The 21,968-nt window shown below is 47.7% G+C and overlaps 1 protein-coding gene across 2 annotated transcripts in view; it reads left to right on the top strand.

Annotated features, from left to right (window-relative positions):
* The first annotated feature begins 440 nt into the window (after positions 1 to 440).
* TNFRSF21 (TNF receptor superfamily member 21) overlaps positions 441 to 21,968 on the top strand; it is an 89,429-nt gene continuing 67,901 nt past the window's right edge. For both annotated transcript variants that reach the window (XM_075860966.1, XM_075860965.1), the window contains exon 1: positions 441 to 716. In XM_075860966.1, coding sequence (XP_075717081.1) covers positions 645 to 716 — 72 coding nt within the window. In that variant the 5' untranslated portion in view covers positions 441 to 644. The remainder of the gene's footprint in view (positions 717 to 21,968) is intronic.

Here is a 21,968-nt window from a genome sequence, read left to right as displayed (position 1 = left end):
TTAAAATCTCATCCACTAATTCCGTTGTGTAAAAACCGCAGTATTTAAACAACGTGTGAACTGACCCTTAATGGGATTTCATGCAACCGCGATACAAAACTCAACATTAGATTCATCTCGACAATCGCTGATCATATTCGCTTTTTCCCTATGGGGAATCTATTAAAATCGCAGGTGATATTATGCAGTCACGCGACATTTCAATGGGATTTTTTTATTTTATTAAAGGGGGGGGGGTGCTCTTCCGTGACTGGGGGGTGGATGATCTGGTGAAGATCCTTTCCTCTATAGAGATCACAGTGCAGGTGACGGGGACACGAGGACAATGTAAAACACCCGGGCGGTGACATCAGCAGCCCGACCGTGGGCTGGGTCAGCGGCAGTTTCATTGTGACGTCACGGTGGGCGGTGCCTCCTGCCCCTTCTCGCAGCTGCCTGTCACTGCCGGCTCATTCCTCTGCTGCCCTTACAGCGGGTGACTGGCAGCTCCGGCTCAGAGATGGCCACCAGTCTATGTGCCATCCAGCCCCGCGTACCTGCCCGCAGCCAGCCTGCCCTGCCGGAGCTCTGGCATTCCTGTACCTGGTCAGGATTCTGCTGAGACCTGCCACGAGCATGAGCTAACCCCCCGACACGGAGCGGCCATGGGGGCTACCGGGGAGAGGGAGGGCTGCAGCACCCGGACATCTGCTGCTGCTGGCATCTGCCTACTGGCAGTAAGTACCTCCATTGTGTGTGGCATGCAGGGCCAGCCCACCCTGCCTCTGCTCCAGTATCTGATGTGTGATCATGGCAGAGCAGGTGTAGAATGAGGAGCCGCAGCTGCTCCACTACCTCTTTATCACTGGGGCGGATCACACTATAGAGATCTGTGCTGATGAGATTGTGTTCTGAAGGATTAGTAGCGGGAGCAATGTACTGCAATGTGGTATGGCTATTCCAAGAGGTTCTGCAGCAGTCTATTCTGATCATAAGAGGTTCTGCAGCAGTGTATGAGAATTCCAAGAGGTTCTGCAGCAGTGTATGAGAATTCTAAGTGGTTCTGCTTCATTATGTGGAAATTACAGGGGGCTCTGCAGCAGTGTATGAGGACTTTAAGATGTTCTGCAGCATCTTGTATTTTTGTTTTGTGCTTTCCAGTGGATGATAAAAAAACAAAAACGCTCCTGCTAGTCAAATATATTGTAAATAGTGGTTATGCCAAGAGGTTCTGCAGCAGTAGAGATTCCGTGCCTGTCATTGTTGTATCCAGGGTGTTGTGGACCTCTACAGTCCCATGTACTCCTGCCATGCAGCCAATCGGGTCACTATGGGTTGGTCACATCCATGTGGCATTGTGCCAGTTAGTAATGTCATCCTGGAAACACTGGAAGACGCTGAGCTGATTTCTGGTCATGTATTTGAGGTGGGAGGCGCTGCATGCCTCACAAGTTACTGATGATTTCAGGGAGTAAATATTGATATTGTCCCATAAAATGACCCACGGCGGGTCTGAAGGGTGTACTTTAGTGTCACACACGTCACCAAGGCCAGTGTACATAATGACAACGCCTCAGGTGACCCCCCTCCCGCAGCCGACACCCTGAGACAGAGCTGTTATATACTGTAATAATGTATAGATTCTATGCGGGATGAAGACATAGCGGGGGCTCCCTGATGTGGAGATATTGCAGGAGCCCAGTCTACCGGAAAAGGGGAAACAACGGCCGAGTTTAGAGAAGAAGCACCGTGGCTGGCACTGATGTACAGTCCCTGTGGGTTCACCGTGGCTGGCACTGATGTACAGTCCCTGTGGGTTCACCGTGGCTGGCACTGATGTACAGTCCCTGTGGGTTCACCGTGGCTGGCACTGATGTACAGTCCCTGTGGCTGGCACTGATGTACAGTCCCTGTGGGTTCACCGTGGCGGGCACTGATGTACAGTCCCTGTGGGTTCACCGTGGCGGGCACTGATGTACAGTCCCTGTGGGTTCACCGTGGCGGGCACTGATGTACAGTCCCTGTGGGTTCACCGTGGCGGGCACTGATGTACAGTCCCTGTGGGTTCACCGTGGCGGGCACTGATGTACAGTCCCTGTGGGTTCACCGTGGCGGGCACTGATGTACAGTCCCTGTGGGTTCACCGTGGCGGGCACTGATGTACAGTCCCTGTGGGTTCACCGTGGCGGGCACTGATGTACAGTCCCTGTGGGTTCACCGTGGCGGGCACTGATGTACAGTCCCTGTGGGTTCACCCTGGCGGGCACTGATGTACAGTCCCTGTGGGTTCACCCTGGCGGGCACTGATGTACAGTCCCTGTGGGTTCACCCTGGCGGGCACTGATGTACAGTCCCTGTGGGTTCACCCTGGCGGGCACTGATGTACAGTCCCTGTGGGTTCACCGTGGCGGGCACTGATGTACAGTCCCTGTGGGTTCACCGTGGCGGGCACTGATGTACAGTCCCTGTGGGTTCACCGTGGCGGGCACTGATGTACAGTCCCTGTGGGTTCACCCTGGCGGGCACTGATGTACAGTCCCTGTGGGTTCACCCTGGCGGGCACTGATGTACAGTCCCTGTGGGTTCACCCTGGCGGGCACTGATGTACAGTCCCTGTGGGTTCACCGTGGCGGGCACTGATGTACAGTCCCTGTGGGTTCACCCTGGCGGGCACTGATGTACAGTCCCTGTGGGTTCGCCGTGGCGGTCACTGTTCTGGGAGCGCCGCGGGTGGCGTTGTACGGGCACTTTTCGTTATGTATTTTCACCAGTCGTGCACTAGTCATTATTAAAGGGCGTTTTGAGGCTGTGGGCTATACATTAAGACCCGGGGGGGGCATACGCCTGAAAATGTTTCACAACACGCCGCCCACAGTGTCTTCATGAGTTCTTTTCTCAGAGATAGGAGAGTGAGGCCGGATTCACACAAGCGTGTGTCTTTTGCCCATGCAAAAAACGTGGCGTTTTGCCTACGCAAAAGGCAATTGACAGCTCCGTGTGTCATCACCATATGATGCGCGGCTGCGTGCTTTTCGCGCAGCCGCCATCATTATGACACTCCATTTGGATGTTTGTAAACAGAAAAGCACGTGGTGCTTTTCTGTTTTCATTCATCCTTTTCACTGCTGTTGCGCGAACCACGCTTGTCCCACGGAAGTGCTTCCGTGAGACATGCGTTGTTTTCACGCATCCATTGACTTCAATGGGTGCGTGATGCGCAAAAAACGCAGAAAGAACGGACATGTCGTAACTGTCTGCACGGCCCCATAGACTAATATAGGTCCTTTCGACCCGCGTGAAAATCACGCGCGTTGCACGGACGTATATCCCGTTCGTCTGAATAAGCCCTTGTACTGGATACAATCTCTGGGACGATGAGACTTCTCTATGGCTGGGTTCACACGACCTATTTTCAGACGTAAACGAGGCGTATTATGCCTCGTTTTACGTCTGAAAATACGGCTCCAATACGTCGGCAAACATCTGCCCATTCATTTGAATGTGTTTGCCGACGTACTGTGCAGACGACCTGTTATTTACGCGTCGTCGTTTGACAGCTGTCAAACGACGACGCGTAAAAATACAGCCTCGTCAAAAGAAGTGCAGGACACTTATATACATTATATGCAGGACACTTATATACATTATATGCAGGACACTTATATACATTATATGCAGGACACTTATACATTATATGCAGGACACTTATATACATTATATGCGGGACACTTATATACATTATATGCGGGACACTTATATACATTATATGCGGGACACTTATATACATTATATGCGGGACACTTATATACATTATATGCAGGACACTTATATACATTATATGCAGGACACTTCTATACATTATATGCAGGACACTTATATACATTATATGCAGGACACTTATATACATTATATGCGGGACACTTATATACATTATATGCGGGACACTTATATACATTATATGCGGGACACTTATATACATTATATGCGGGACACTTATATACATTATATGCAGGACACTTATATACATTATATGCAGGACACTTATATACATTATATGCGGGACACTTATATACATTATATGCGGGACACTTATATACATTATATGCGGGACACTTCTATACATTATATGCAGGACACTTATATACATTATATGCAGGACACTTATATACATTATATGCAGGACACTTATATACATTATATGCGGGACACTTATATACATTATATGCGGGACACTTATATACATTATATGCGGGACACTTATATACATTATATGCGGGACACTTATATACATTATATGCAGGACACTTATATACATTATATGCGGGACACTTATATACATTATATGCAGGACACTTATATACATTATATGCAGGACACTTATATACATTATATGCAGGACACTTATATACATTATATGCAGGACACTTATATACATTATATGCAGGACACTTATATACATTATATGCGGGACACTTATATACATTATATGCGGGACACTTATATACATTATATGCGGGACACTTATATACATTATATGCGGGACACTTATATACATTATATGCGGGACACTTGTATACATTATATGCGGGACACTTATATACATTATATGCAGGACACTTATATACATTATATGTGGGACACTTATATACATTATATGCGGGACACTTATATACATTATATGCGGGACACTTATATACATTATATGCGGGGCACTTATATACATTATATGCGGGACACTTATATACATTATATGCGGGACACTTATATACATTATATGCGGGACACTTATATACATTATATGCGGGACACTTATATACATTATATGCGGGACACTTCTATACATTATGTGCGGGACACTTCTATACATTATGTGCGGGACACTTCTATACATTATATGCGGGACACTTATATACATTATATGCGGGACACTTATATACATTATATGCGGGACACTTATATACATTATATGCGGGACACTTCTATACATTATATGCGGGACACTTATATACATTATATGCGGGACACTTCTATACATTATATGCGGGACACTTCTATACATTATATGCGGGACACTTCTATACATTATATGCGGGACACTTATATACATTATATGCGGGACACTTATATACATTATATGCGGGACACTTATATACATTATATGCGGGACACTTATATACATTATATGCGGGACACTTATATACATTATATGCGGGACACTTATATACATTATATGCGGGACACTTATATACATTATATGCGGGACACTTATATACATTATATGCGGGACACTTATATACATTATATGCGGGACACTTATATACATTATATGCGGGACACTTATATACATTATATGCGGGACACTTATATACATTATATGCGGGACACTTATATACATTATGTGCGGGACACTTATATACATTATATGCGGGACACTTATATACATTATATGCGGGACACTTCTATACATTATATGCGGGACACTTATATACATTATATGCGGGACACTTATATACATTATATGCGGGACACTTATATACATTATATGCGGGACACTTATATACATTATATGCGGGACACTTATATACATTATATGCGGGACACTTATATACATTATATGCGGGACACTTATATACATTATATGCGGGACACTTGTATACATTATATGCGGGACACTTATATACATTATATGCAGGACACTTATATACATTATATGTGGGACACTTATATACATTATATGCGGGACACTTATATACATTATATGCGGGACACTTATATACATTATATGCGGGACACTTATATACATTATATGCGGGGCACTTATATACATTATATGCGGGACACTTATATACATTATATGCGGGACACTTATATACATTATATGCGGGACACTTATATACATTATATGCGGGACACTTATATACATTATATGCGGGACACTTCTATACATTATGTGCGGGACACTTCTATACATTATGTGCGGGACACTTCTATACATTATATGCAGGACACTTCTATACATTATATGCGGGACACTTATATACATTATATGCGGGACACTTATATACATTATATGCGGGACACTTATATACATTATATGCGGGACACTTATATACATTATATGCGGGACACTTCTATACATTATATGCGGGACACTTATATACATTATATGCGGGACACTTCTATACATTATATGCGGGACACTTATATACATTATATGCGGGACACTTATATACATTATATGCGGGACACTTATATACATTATATGCGGGACACTTATATACATTATATGCGGGACACTTATATACATTATATGCGGGACACTTATATACATTATATGCGGGACACTTATATACATTATATGCGGGACACTTATATACATTATATGCGGGACACTTATATACATTATATGCGGGACACTTATATACATTATATGCGGGACACTTATATACATTATATGCGGGACACTTATATACATTATATGCGGGACACTTATATACATTATATGCGGGACACTTATATACATTATGTGCGGGACACTTTGCAACGTAATTTGAGCCGTTCTTCATTGAAGTCAATGAAGAGCAGCTCAAGATTTACGAGCGTCCGAGACGCCTCGCATAATGCGAGGAGGAGCTTTTACGTGTGAAACGAGGCAGCTGTTTTCTCCTGAAAACAGTCTTGTCTTTTCAGACGTAAAAGCCTCTCATCGTGTGCACATACCCTATGATGAATTGTGAATTCAGCTCTGGAGGGTAATATATTCTATTATTTACATAGTGACTCCGCTTTTTGTGGAGACTTATTCTTTCATATGGTGTTTCTTCTACTACTGTGATATCTTAGAACCTATAAAGTGTAGGGCGCAATTAACACAAATATTTGAAAAAGAATGTATAAATTTTATTGAATGTAACAACATTAAAAGATAGGTCATACAGAGCATGAACAAAGAGACGTCTAACAATGCAGAGGACATACAAGGAACAGTAACTGACATTGTTGAAATCCAATGTGTGGTCCACACAGTGCCTGAAGTGTATGATGTAGAAAAGTTCAAATAGGATAAAACCTGGAAGATATAAAGTATAACATACCCATTGTATTCCTCTGCAAGGAGAGAACGTCAGTCCCGACGCGCCGAAACGCGTCATACACTTCAGGCACTGTGTGGACCACACATTGGATTTCAACAGTAAGCTCTGCATTTGCAGTCACACTTGCGCTGTTTGCAGCTATTTTCCTGCAGTCTCTCTTCCACAGAGGTTTTTTTGTATCATTGACTGCATTATGCCAATTTAACCTGGACGTAATTTGTTATACCACCCATGACATTGTCAGTTACTGTTCCTTGTATGTCCTCTGCATTGTTAGACGTCTCTTTGTTCATGCTCTGTATGACCTATCTTTTAATGTTGTTACATTCAATAAAATTTATACATTCTTTTTCAAATATTTGTGTTAATTGCGCCCTACACTTTATAGGTTCTATATTAATTATTTAGGGCAATACACCAAGGTTTACTTGGCTTTATTGAGGTCTAGCCTTTATATATAGGCATTCGTGTAGTACATATTAACATATGTACACTAATTAGACCTTCCTCCTGCATGTACCAATTGGTTTATACTGTGATATCTTGTATGAGCCGTTACTATGAAGGTCCCCGTCACCTTTCCTTTGTACACGTTTCATGTCTGCAAACCGCATAGAGCGCAAAATATTGTTTATGGCTTATTGTAATCCTAGAACACACGGCTAATCCCTATAGTCTGTCGGTGTGTGTAATCCGCAGATCTGTCATGTTGTAGAACGTCTTCATCCAGGAACTAAAGACGGCGCCAAAATGGAGGTTAATGGTGTGCAGAGGCGGACATATGGGATTCCAACCTAAAAGTAGAATTGGCCATATACTAGTAAATCCGAAGTATGAACATTTGGTTATGTTACTTTTTTTTTTCCGGTAATTTTTTTTTTTCGTGATTGGTCGCTATGGATAGCGAGGACTTTTGTTCTTCTGGAGAGTTTAGATACGTGATGCTCATGTCACGACGTTCCATCCAGATGAGTCGTTACTGTGTAACGTGTCATTATTTTTATAGACTAAATATTGTATGTTTTATATGGTCTCTTGTGCTGTTGGCATTCCTGGAAACTAAGGCGGGATTCACACGACAGGGTCCCGCCCGAGCCCGAGTGTCGGCCGGTAAAATCGGCCATTTTGGCCGGCCGCTTTGCATAAAGTTTTGCATCCGTTCCGGGCCGGGCAGATCTGGACAGTGACATCAGCGGCAACTCCTGAAGGGGAATCCCCATGTGTTCGGGGATTCCACTTCAGGAGTTTCCCCTGATGTCACTGCCCAGATATGGACAGAGACATCAAGCGCTCTGTCCAGGAGCGGAATCCCCGAAAACACGGGGATTCCGCTCCTTCAAGGAGCTAAAGTGGGGCTAGCACATAGCAGAGCGGGGAGATACCTCCCCGCTCTGCTATAGTGGCGTCGCTACAGTAGTAGCAGCCGCAGCTGCTAGCGGCGCCATGTATGGTGTCGCCGGGCCAGGGCGCTTTTAAAACAAGCAGGGGAAGGGAGCCAGCGCAGTGCTCCCTTCCACCTGCTGTACACCCCGGCCCTGCCACACAGTATCTCCAGCGTAGCCATTCGTCCGAATGGCATCAACTCCTCCCCCTCACATGCACTCTGCGCTGTGAGGAGGAGGAGATAGAGCGCAAGCGACGGAAAACTCGGCCATCCCTCGGGACACATTCCGGTGATGGCCGTGTATTACCCGGCCCCATAGACTTCTATCGGGGCCGGGTACCCGGCCGAAAATAGAGCATGTCCTATTTTTTGACGGCCGGTTTTCCCGGCCGTCAAAAAATCGGTCGTGTGAATAGCCCCAGTAGGGGTCTATTATTCCTAATGCAGCCGGGTGCCGGCCTATTTATGAACGGCCGGCACCCGGCCGGGAAACCCTGTCGTGTGAATGAGGCCTAACAATCTCGCTGATGGTTTGTATTCAAGTATTTCTTTGACTTTTTATTGTTTCCGTTGCTTTGTATTGTGGCATGACGCACGGCTGAACTGATTATTGGTAAACTTTTTTCTTTTTTTTTATGTGATTTAAAAACTGAAGCAGATTATGTCGTCCTTCTAGACACTAATTCTCGGTACATTGTAAGACTACAGGTCCTAAAACACGGCTCAATATGGGCCGTGAAAACTGCAGGCTCGTTGATCGGCGCTCGTTTGGTCCTTCACAAGGAGAAATGATTGGCTGTGTATGGGGACGAGCGATCGTTCCTCCGATCGCTCGTGCCCGTATATTTTTCTCATGTTGGCAGTGCGTCTCCTTGTTTACACAGGGAGATGTGCTGCTAACAACGATAATATTTATTGCACACTAAACAAGCAATCAGCTGACGAGCGCGCGTCCATCGGCTGTTCGTTGCTCTGTATACACAGGGCAATTATCGAGAACGAGCGCTCATATGAATGAATGCTCGTTTGCCCAATCATTGGCCCGTATAAAGGGGCCTCAAGACCACTGCTTTGCTGTGTGGAACTGACCTGAATGCAACTTTGAGACCCATACACTTGAATCAACTAATGATTAATTTGTTATTCCACAGAATATGCCGTAAATGTCTGGTAGATGTGATCTACATCATTTTTATTTTTTTTAATTCCAGTTTTTACCCTGGCCAATAGAGCAGTCACAATAAGCTAATGCTTCCTGTTTTCTACAGCTCACTTGTCCGCTTTGCTGTATAGATTGGGGCATGATGAACAGAGTCACCCACCTCATTATCTTTAGAGAACATGTCTGTTAAGGATCGCTCTATTGTACTGCTGGAGTCCTAGATAAGGCAGGGTAGTCACATTATACATGACCCACAGAAAAGGGGCTCTGGATGTAGCTCCCCAGTCGCTGGGGGTGGGGCTGTACTCCATCACTTCCTGGAGACTAATTTTGTATGACATTTCTGTGACTAATGACTCCCAATATGTTGCAGCTACCATAAAGTAAACTCACCCTGCTGCACTGTCTATACAGACACTACAGGAAGGAAGTGTGTGCCTCCAATATGGTCATCCCGAAAAATAAAAAATTCCCAAAAAATGGGACTACATAAAAAATAAAAAAAAAGACCCATTATTTCTCTTTTACTGATTGACGACAAATTTCTAAAAATAACATTCAATACACGAGATGTTTAATTTTATTTATAAAGCACCAACATTTTCTACCGGGATGGAGAAGACCTAGAAGAGGATGTATTTTCCCAGGAGAAGCCGTTCCAGAGCGTTCTCTATGCCGCTTATTTTCCCAACTCTATTGCATGTTTGGCCAGAGCAAACATCATAGTATTGGGCCGTGGCCAAACGTTCTTAATAGAATGATTGTTTTTGAATGGTCATCTGTAGTTGGACGTGATGGATTGTAACTATTGCGTCGTTGGACTCGGGTTCCTGTACAAAGAATAAAGGAGTATAAACCAATTAAAAGCAACTCCGTCCTATTATAGATTTAGAAGACTTTGTTTTTTCTTGTGGCTTTTACTGAAGCCACATAATGGGCGACGTTGTCTTGATATCTCTTATCGTGACTCTTCCTCGTGCAGTTAATGATCTGCAATTCTTAAAATTGCTCATCTAATTGACATTGATTCCAGGCTTGACTAAATCACACTGTCTGAAGTTCTAGAGAAGGAACACAAGTATAAGGGGTAGAACGATCAGCGGAAACAAAGATCCGACAGACCAAAATCTGTAGAGCAATGAACCTGGTTATGACTGCGCATGTCAAGGTCAGAATCGTCTAGTGGCTGAAATGATCAGGCAGGAGGTTATAATATCAAGAGTTGTCAAGTAAGGCTGGGTTCACACGAGCATGTTCGGTCCGTAATGGACGGAACGTATTCCGGCCGCAAGTCCCGGACCGAACACACTGCAGGGAGCCGGGCTCCTAGCATCATAGTTATGTACGACGCTAGGAGTCCCTGCCTCTCCGTGGAACTACTGTCCCCTACTGAAAACACGATTACAGTACGGGACGGTTGTCCCGCAGCAAGGCAGGGACTCGTAGCGTCATACAGAACTATGATGCTAGGAGCCCAGCTCCCTGCAGTGTGTTCGGTCCGGGACTTGTGGCCAAAATACATTCCGTCCTTTACGGACCGAACATGCTCGTGTGAATCCAGCCTAATTGTTGATAATGGCCTCGGCTATTGTGCACTACTGATCTATACAACACGGATCTGTAATATGGCCGTGTGCACGAGTCTTAAATCGTATGGGATTGGGGGCTTCCAGCAGCAAGACCCTCATCTATTGGCTTCTGGCATTGGACTGGCAATCTATTGCAGGTTTTTCCAAGCTAGTCATAGAAAAAGAGAGATAATACAGCATATACGGAGACATATACAGCAGGGTCAGATAGAAAAGACCATGACCAACAGAATCAACCATATACTAATGATCACTCACACGCTCAAATAATATCCAATAATAACACAAGCCCAGGGGTGTGTAATATAAATCCCACATGTAGCAAATAGAAATGAGAAGGTGGCCTGTACAATATCAGAACCTGTACAAAACGGAGAGGGCAGGATAACATGTGGCAGCATGCATATAATGATAATACGTCAGAGCCAGCACAGAAAAGGTGCAGCTAAATCGATATGTATACAATAATACGTATAAAGACAGCGCAGTATAACTAAATAGATATATATATACTGCTAGATAGGAGTCAGCACAAGAAAAGAGTGTAGCTATTGACGTATATCAAGCGATAGTGTAGCTCAGATAGCTATAGAAAAATGCAGCTGCCATAGTTTAGACAATATAGCCCAAAAGTCAGTATAGGTTTAGCAAAAGCACATACACATACCCTGAGACATGTTGAAAGAGCGTGGAGGATCAGAAGATCTGGGTGAACAAGCGCCTCGACGCGCGTTTCGCCCGATAGACCGTGGCCTACATCCGGGAGTGCCGCTTAGCGTCTTACGTCGCTATGGTGATCTTTCATCATGCGGCGTCCTTTCCATCTGACGCGCAGCGCGTCCCGTGATGTGGGCGTCACTGGGCGTGTGTTCTGAGCGCCGATTTGCGCTCATCACAGGTGAGCCTAACTTTATGTCCTCTATTTATAACCCTGGAATACCATTTTAAATTAGCCTCCTGACGAAGCCGGTCTATCGGGCGAAACGCGCGTCGAGGCGCTTGTTCACCCAGATCTTCTGATCCTCCACGCTCTTTCAACATGTCTCAGGGTATGTGTATGTGCTTTTGCTAAACCTATACTGACTTTTGGGCTATATTGTCTAAACTATGGCAGCTGCATTTTTCTATAGCTATCTGAGCTACACTATCGCTTGATATACGTCAATAGCTACACTCTTTTCTTGTGCTGACTCCTATCTAGCAGTATATATATATCTATTTAGTTATACTGCGCTGTCTTTATACGTATTATTGTATACATATCGATTTAGCTGCACCCTTTTTGTGCTGGCTCTGACGTATTATCATTATATGCATGCTGCCACATGTTATCCTGCCCTCCCCTTTTTGTATAGGTTCTGATATTGTACAGGCCACCTTCTCATTTCTATTTGCTACATGTGGGATTTATATTACACACCCCTGGGCTTGTGTTATTATTGGATATTATTTGAGCGTGTGAGTGATCATTAGTATATGGTTGATTCTGTTGGTCATGGTCTTTTCTATCTGACCCTGCTGTATATGTCTCCGTATATGCTGTATTATCTCTCTTTTTCTATTACTGTGTTATTTTGTCATTATATTTAATAAAGATATTCTTTGTGCTTTTTATATTGAGTACAATATTTTCTTAAGGGATATGTCCCATCTGGTTCGTTGTTAGGTTCTATTGCTATAGGGGACCCCACTACATGCCATTTCTATGGTGCGAGGTTTTTGGTTAGGTTGTCTTTTCCAAGCTAGTCAACCTGGTTTTAACCCTATGGATGTAGCAATAATCACTGGCTGTCAAGAGTGCCCGAATCTAACGGCACCATTAAAATATGTTTATACCATTGACAACCCGTTCCAAAACTAGAGATTTTCGCGGCTAAAAAGGCAGATTTTTAGATCATCTTTTTTTGTCGACTGTTGACGCCTTTACGCGACACGACGGAGCATGACGCCGATCGAAGGCGGATATCTGTGTAAAAGTTGATCTCCGTCATGCAAACGACAGATCGATATCCCGTCAATATAAGCCCAGACCAGGATGTAAATCAAAACAGAGATCGATCTCAATTGGTGGTTTTAACTTATGGATTTGTCGTCCAAGACAACAACCTTCACAGATCAACCATGAGCGACAGGTCATACAGAAAACGGTCGTCTGAAATCGCTAATGACTGGCCAGCTTAAAGGGGTATTCCCAGCTTAAGCATTTCTGCCTTATCTGTGTCTCAGGCGAGATATCTCTGGATCTGTTACGGGGGAAAGACCTTTAGGAACGTAAATGGTTTTGCAGAATAAAAAAATTGACGGAGCAGAGATCCATCTTTCTCCAAGTAGATCAGTCTCCATCTTTTTACGTCCTTGATGGCACGTCCTCGTCTTCTGTCGGCCGCTGTTCAGAGATGCACTTAAAGCTTTATTTTTGGAATCGGTAACCTCCGTTTTTTGTACTGCAAGCGGAGCAGCTGCTGCTGGATAAGTGGGTGGATGTTGCTGTCAGGACAAGCCCTGGTTTTCTTTGGCTCTGTTACTTGATCTTTGCAGTATCCAGATGCCGCTGACACGACCCCTGTGCCAGTCCTGGTTATCTCTGCTGTGTGAGATGGATGAGTCGCGGTAATTTATGTTGGGGTTTACGCTTGTTTTCTTCTCAGTGATATCCGGCTTCTGCAGTGATCCGTGTCAAGCATTCCTGTATAGTCACAATTGAGTCTGTTGTGATGTGCGTTATACTCATTCCCCGCAGCCTCGTGGACTGTCTAATAATTCAACACCGTATCATGAATCGCCTGGATATTCCAATGGTCAAAATAGTCACAATTCCTGAGCTAACAAGTCATCGCTTTACCTGGACCAATCACAATAATCACAGGCAAACATTAACCTTCGCACCTTATCTGTCCTCTCCCCGCCAGGCCACAGCGGTCTCACAGCCAACGGCACAATCTGCACCACCTCCGTTATTATACAGGATTTTCATATAAGATGCAGGTGCCCTTTATACTACACCACACAGGAGAGATAACCGCTCCTCTATACTACACCACACAGGAGCGCTGACAGCTCCTCTATACTACACCACACAGGAGCGCTGACAGCTCCTCTATACTACACCACACAGGAGCGCTGACAGATCCTCTATACTACACAACACAGGAGCTGACAGCTCCTCTATACTACACCACACAGGAGCGCTGACAGCTCCTCTATACTACACCACACAGGAGCGCTGACAGCTCCTCTATACTACACCACACAGGAGCTGACAGCTCCTCTATACTACACCACACAGGAGCGCTGACAGATCCTCTATACTACACCACACAGGAGCGCTGACAGCTCCTCTATACTACACCACACAGGAGAGCTAACAGCTCCTCTATACTACACCACACAGGAGCGCTGACATCCCCTCTATACTACACCACACAGGAGAGCTGACATATCCTCTATACTACACCACACAGGAGTAATGACAGCTCCTCTATACTACACCACACAGGAGAGCTGACAGGTCCTCTATACTACACCACACAGGAGAGCTGACAGATCCTCTATACTACACCACACAGGAGAACTGACAGATCCTCTATACTATACCACACAGGAGAGCTGACAGGTCCCCTATACTACAGCACACAGGAGAGCTGACAGATCCTCTATACTACAGCACACAGGAGAGCTGACAGATCCTCTATACTACACAGGAGAGCTGACAGATCCTCTATACTACACCACACAAGAGAGAGCTGACAGATCCTCTATACTACACCACACAGGAGCGCTGACATCCCCTCTATACTACACCACACAGGAGAGCTGACAGATCCTCTATACTACACCACACAGGAGCGCTGACATCCCCTCTATACTACACCACACAGGAGAGCTGACAGTTCCTCTATACTACACCACACAGGGGAGCTGACCGATCCTCTATACTACACCGCACAGGGGAGCTGACCGATCCTCTATACTACACCGCACAGGAGAGCTGACAGCTCCTCTATACTACACCACGCAAGAGAGCTGACAGCTCCTCTATACTACACCACGCAGGAGAGCTGACAGCTCCTCTATACTACACCACGCAGGAGAGCTGACAGCTCCTCTATACTACACCACGCAGGAGAGCTGACAGCTCCTCTATACTACACCACGCAGGAGAGCTGACAGCTCCTCTATACTACACCACGCAGGAGAGCTGACAGCTCCTCTATACTACACCACGCAGGAGAGCTGACAGCTCCTCTATACTACACCACGCAGGAGAGCTGACAGCTCCTCTATACTACACCACGCAGGAGAGCTGACAGCTCCTCTATACTACACCACGCAGGAGAGCTGACAGCTCCTCTATACTACACCACGCAGGAGAGCTGACAGATCCTCTATACTACACCACGCAGGAGAGCTGACAGATCCTCTATACTAGACCACGCAGGAGAGCTGACAGATCCTCTATACTAGACCACGCAGGAGAGCTGACAGATCCTCTATACTAGACCACGCAGGAGAGCTGACAGATCCTCTATACTAGACCACGCAGGAGAGCTGACAGATCCTCTATACTAGACCACGCAGGAGAGCTGACAGATCCTCTATACTAGACCACGCAGGAGAGCTGACAGATCCTCTATACTAGACCACGCAGGAGAGCTGACAGATCCTCTATACTAGACCACGCAGGAGAGCTGACAGATCCTCTATACTAGACCACGCAGGAGAGCTGACAGATCCTCTATACTAGACCACGCAGGAGAGCTGACAGATCCTCTATACTAGACCACGCAGGAGAGCTGACAGATCCTCTATACTAGACCACGCAGGAGAGCTGACAGATCCTCTATACTAGACCACGCAGGAGAGCTGACAGATCCTCTATACTAGACCACGCAGGAGAGCTGACAGATCCTCTATACTAGACCACGCAGGAGAGCTGACAGATCCTCTATACTAGACCACGCAGGAGAGCTGACAGATCCTCTATACTAGACCACGCAGGAGAGCTGACAGCTCCTCTATACTAGACCACGCAGGAGAGCTGACAGCTCCTCTATACTAGACCACGCAGGAGAGCTGACAGCTCCTCTATACTAGACCACGCAGGAGAGCTGACAGCTCCTCTATACTAGACCACGCAGGAGAGCTGACAGCTCCTCTATACTAGACCACGCAGGAGAGCTGACAGCTCCTCTATACTAGACCACGCAGGAGAGCTGACAGCTCCTCTATACTAGACCACGCAGGAGAGCTGACAGCTCCTCTATACTAGACCACCCAGGAGAGCTGACAGCTCCTCTATACTAGACCACCCAGGAGAGCTGACAGCTCCTCTATACTAGACCACGCAGGAGAGCTGACAGCTCCTCTATACTAGACCACGCAGGAGAGCTGACAGCTCCTCTATACTAGACCACGCAGGAGAGCTGACAGCTCCTCTATACTAGACCACGCAGGAGAGCTGACAGCTCCTCTATACTAGACCACGCAGGAGAGCTGACAGCTCCTCTATACTAGACCACGCAGGAGAGCTGACGGCTCCTCTATACTAGACCACGCAGGAGAGCTGACGGCTCCTCTATACTAGACCACGCAGGAGAGCTGACGGCTCCTCTATACTAGACCACGCAGGAGAGCTGACGGCTCCTCTATACTAGACCACGCAGGAGAGCTGACGGCTCCTCTATACTAGACCACGCAGGAGAGCTGACGGCTCCTCTATACTAGACCACGCAGGAGAGCTGACGGCTCCTCTATACTAGACCACGCAGGAGAGCTGACGGCTCCTCTATACTAGACCACGCAGGAGAGCTGACGGCTCCTCTATACTAGACCACGCAGGAGAGCTGACGGCTCCTCTATACTAGACCACGCAGGAGAGCTGACGGCTCCTCTATACTAGACCACGCAGGAGAGCTGACGGCTCCTCTATACTAGACCACGCAGGAGAGCTGACGGCTCCTCTATACTAGACCACGCAGGAGAGCTGACGGCTCCTCTATACTAGACCACGCAGGAGAGCTGACGGCTCCTCTATACTAGACCACGCAGGAGAGCTGACGGCTCCTCTATACTAGACCACGCAGGAGAGCTGACGGCTCCTCTATACTAGACCACGCAGGAGAGCTGACGGCTCCTCTATACTAGACCACGCAGGAGAGCTGACGGCTCCTCTATACTAGACCACGCAGGAGAGCTGACGGCTCCTCTATACTAGACCACGCAGGAGAGCTGACGGCTCCTCTATACTAGACCACGCAGGAGAGCTGACGGCTCCTCTATACTAGACCACGCAGGAGAGCTGACGGCTCCTCTATACTAGACCACGCAGGAGAGCTGACGGCTCCTCTATACTAGACCACGCAGGAGAGCTGACGGCTCCTCTATACTAGACCACGCAGGAGAGCTGACGGCTCCTCTATACTAGACCACGCAGGAGAGCTGACGGCTCCTCTATACTAGACCACGCAGGAGAGCTGACGGCTCCTCTATACTAGACCACGCAGGAGAGCTGACGGCTCCTCTATACTAGACCACGCAGGAGAGCTGACGGCTCCTCTATACTAGACCACGCAGGAGAGCTGACGGCTCCTCTATACTAGACCACGCAGGAGAGCTGACGGCTCCTCTATACTAGACCACGCAGGAGAGCTGACGGCTCCTCTATACTAGACCACGCAGGAGAGCTGACGGCTCCTCTATACTAGACCACGCAGGAGAGCTGACGGCTCCTCTATACTAGACCACGCAGGAGAGCTGACGGCTCCTCTATACTAGACCACGCAGGAGAGCTGACGGCTCCTCTATACTAGACCACGCAGGAGAGCTGACGGCTCCTCTATACTAGACCACGCAGGAGAGCTGACGGCTCCTCTATACTAGACCACGCAGGAGAGCTGACGGCTCCTCTATACTAGACCACGCAGGAGAGCTGACGGCTCCTCTATACTAGACCACGCAGGAGAGCTGACGGCTCCTCTATACTAGACCACGCAGGAGAGCTGACGGCTCCTCTATACTAGACCACGCAGGAGAGCTGACGGCTCCTCTATACTAGACCACGCAGGAGAGCTGACGGCTCCTCTATACTAGACCACGCAGGAGAGCTGACAGCTCCTCTATACTAGACCACGCAGGAGAGCTGACAGCTCCTCTATACTAGACCACGCAGGAGAGCTGACAGCTCCTCTATACTAGACCACGCAGGAGAGCTGACAGCTCCTCTATACTAGACCACGCAGGAGAGCTGACAGCTCCTCTATACTAGACCACGCAGGAGAGCTGACAGCTCCTCTATACTAGACCACCCAGGAGAGCTGACAGCTCCTCTATACTAGACCACCCAGGAGAGCTGACGGCTCCTCTATACTAGACCACCCAGGAGAGCTGACGGCTCCTCTATACTAGACCACCCAGGAGAGCTGACGGCTCCTCTATACTAGACCACCCAGGAGAGCTGACGGCTCCTCTATACTAGACCACGCAGGAGAGCTGACGGCTCCTCTATACTAGACCACGCAGGAGAGCTGACGGCTCCTCTATACTAGACCACGCAGGAGAGCTGACGGCTCCTCTATACTAGACCACGCAGGAGAGCTGACGGCTCCTCTATACTAGACCACGCAGGAGAGCTGACGGCTCCTCTATACTAGACCACGCAGGAGAGCTGACGGCTCCTCTATACTAGACCACGCAGGAGAGCTGACGGCTCCTCTATACTAGACCACGCAGGAGAGCTGACGGCTCCTCTATACTAGACCACGCAGGAGAGCTGACGGCTCCTCTATACTAGACCACGCAGGAGAGCTGACGGCTCCTCTATACTAGACCACGCAGGAGAGCTGACGGCTCCTCTATACTAGACCACGCAGGAGAGCTGACGGCTCCTCTATACTAGACCACGCAGGAGAGCTGACGGCTCCTCTATACTAGACCACGCAGGAGAGCTGACGGCTCCTCTATACTAGACCACGCAGGAGAGCTGACGGCTCCTCTATACTAGACCACGCAGGAGAGCTGACGGCTCCTCTATACTAGACCACGCAGGAGAGCTGACGGCTCCTCTATACTAGACCACGCAGGAGAGCTGACGGCTCCTCTATACTAGACCACGCAGGAGAGCTGACGGCTCCTCTATACTAGACCACGCAGGAGAGCTGACGGCTCCTCTATACTAGACCACGCAGGAGAGCTGACGGCTCCTCTATACTAGACCACGCAGGAGAGCTGACGGCTCCTCTATACTAGACCACGCAGGAGAGCTGACGGCTCCTCTATACTAGACCACGCAGGAGAGCTGACGGCTCCTCTATACTAGACCACGCAGGAGAGCTGACGGCTCCTCTATACTAGACCACGCAGGAGAGCTGACGGCTCCTCTATACTAGACCACGCAGGAGAGCTGACGGCTCCTCTATACTAGACCACGCAGGAGAGCTGACGGCTCCTCTATACTAGACCACGCAGGAGAGCTGACGGCTCCTCTATACTAGACCACGCAGGAGAGCTGACGGCTCCTCTATACTAGACCACGCAGGAGAGCTGACGGCTCCTCTATACTAGACCACGCAGGAGAGCTGACGGCTCCTCTATACTAGACCACGCAGGAGAGCTGACGGCTCCTCTATACTAGACCACGCAGGAGAGCTGACGGCTCCTCTATACTAGACCACGCAGGAGAGCTGACGGCTCCTCTATACTAGACCACGCAGGAGAGCTGACGGCTCCTCTATACTAGACCACGCAGGAGAGCTGACGGCTCCTCTATACTAGACCACGCAGGAGAGCTGACGGCTCCTCTATACTAGACCACGCAGGAGAGCTGACGGCTCCTCTATACTAGACCACGCAGGAGAGCTGACGGCTCCTCTATACTAGACCACGCAGGAGAGCTGACGGCTCCTCTATACTAGACCACGCAGGAGAGCTGACGGCTCCTCTATACTAGACCACGCAGGAGAGCTGACGGCTCCTCTATACTAGACCACGCAGGAGAGCTGACGGCTCCTCTATACTAGACCACGCAGGAGAGCTGACGGCTCCTCTATACTAGACCACGCAGGAGAGCTGACGGCTCCTCTATACTAGACCACGCAGGAGAGCTGACGGCTCCTCTATACTAGACCACGCAGGAGAGCTGACGGCTCCTCTATACTAGACCACGCAGGAGAGCTGACGGCTCCTCTATACTAGACCACGCAGGAGAGCTGACGGCTCCTCTATACTAGACCACGCAGGAGAGCTGACGGCTCCTCTATACTAGACCACGCAGGAGAGCTGACGGCTCCTCTATACTAGACCACGCAGGAGAGCTGACGGCTCCTCTATACTAGACCACGCAGGAGAGCTGACGGCTCCTCTATACTAGACCACGCAGGAGAGCTGACGGCTCCTCTATACTAGACCACGCAGGAGAGCTGACGGCTCCTCTATACTAGACCACGCAGGAGAGCTGACGGCTCCTCTATACTAGACCACGCAGGAGAGCTGACGGCTCCTCTATACTAGACCACGCAGGAGAGCTGACGGCTCCTCTATACTAGACCACGCAGGAGAGCTGACGGCTCCTCTATACTAGACCACGCAGGAGAGCTGACGGCTCCTCTATACTAGACCACGCAGGAGAGCTGACAGCTCCTCTATACTAGACCACGCAGGAGAGCTGACAGCTCCTCTATACTAGACCACGCAGGAGAGCTGACAGCTCCTCTATACTAGACCACGCAGGAGAGCTGACAGCTCCTCTATACTAGACCACGCAGGAGAGCTGACAGCTCCTCTATACTAGACCACGCAGGAGAGCTGACAGCTCCTCTATACTAGACCACGCAGGAGAGCTGACAGCTCCTCTATACTAGACCACGCAGGAGAGCTGACAGCTCCTCTATACTAGACCACGCAGGAGAGCTGACAGCTCCTCTATACTAGACCACGCAGGAGAGCTGACAGCTCCTCTATACTAGACCACGCAGGAGAGCTGACAGCTCCTCTATACTACACCACGCAGGAGAGCTGACAGCTCCTCTATACTACACCACGCAGGAGAGCTGACCGGTGCGTTTAAGGCCCTGTTTACACTGAGGATTTTGCTTGCAGAAAAAAATGTGCCTTCAGGAATTTTTAAGCAGATTTTGACCTGTCTGCACTTTTTTGCCGCTTTTTTTACGGCTTATTTCTCTGCGTTTTTCACCATCGGCCACAGGGGGCCGCGGGCAAAAAAAACGCAGCAAAAAACTGTCTCCCATTGATTTCAATGGGTTGTTAGAGGCGGAACCGCGGCAGGAAACCACATTCCGCTTCTTTTCCCCACGAGCGGTGAAAAACCTGTAAAAAACTGCTTCCGCATCCCTGTGAAATCAATGGGATGCAGTTTGGTATGTTTTGCTGGCGCTGATTCTGACACGGTTTCCGTGTCAAAATCAGCGCCAGAAAACTGTCTGAACTGGGCCTAAGCGTTTCTGGTATATAGTACTATTTATACAGAAAGTGTTTATTTGTTCCTTGTACCATTTTACTAGGGATTGTCTGGGGTCTAGTAAATAAGGTTTTTCACGACAGAAATCCTAAAAATGTTAAACTTTCTGATCAGAAGTTGTGGTCCATATTTACTTTTTTTTTTGCTTTTGGGTGTGTGTGGTTCTCGTGGTGCTGTGTTTGGAGAGCTCTGCACACATCCATTGGCAATGCTGAGCGCCATTTGTATGTAAACATTCGTGTGTGTGTGTGTGTGTGTCAACACCGCCATCAGCCCTGCACACTATCTT

The sequence above is a fragment of the Rhinoderma darwinii genome, chromosome 4 (assembly GCF_050947455.1).
Source record: "Rhinoderma darwinii isolate aRhiDar2 chromosome 4, aRhiDar2.hap1, whole genome shotgun sequence".
NCBI lineage: Eukaryota > Metazoa > Chordata > Amphibia > Anura > Rhinodermatidae > Rhinoderma > Rhinoderma darwinii.
Note: the sequence above shows the minus strand (reverse complement) of the source record. Positions and strands in the feature narration are given on the sequence as shown.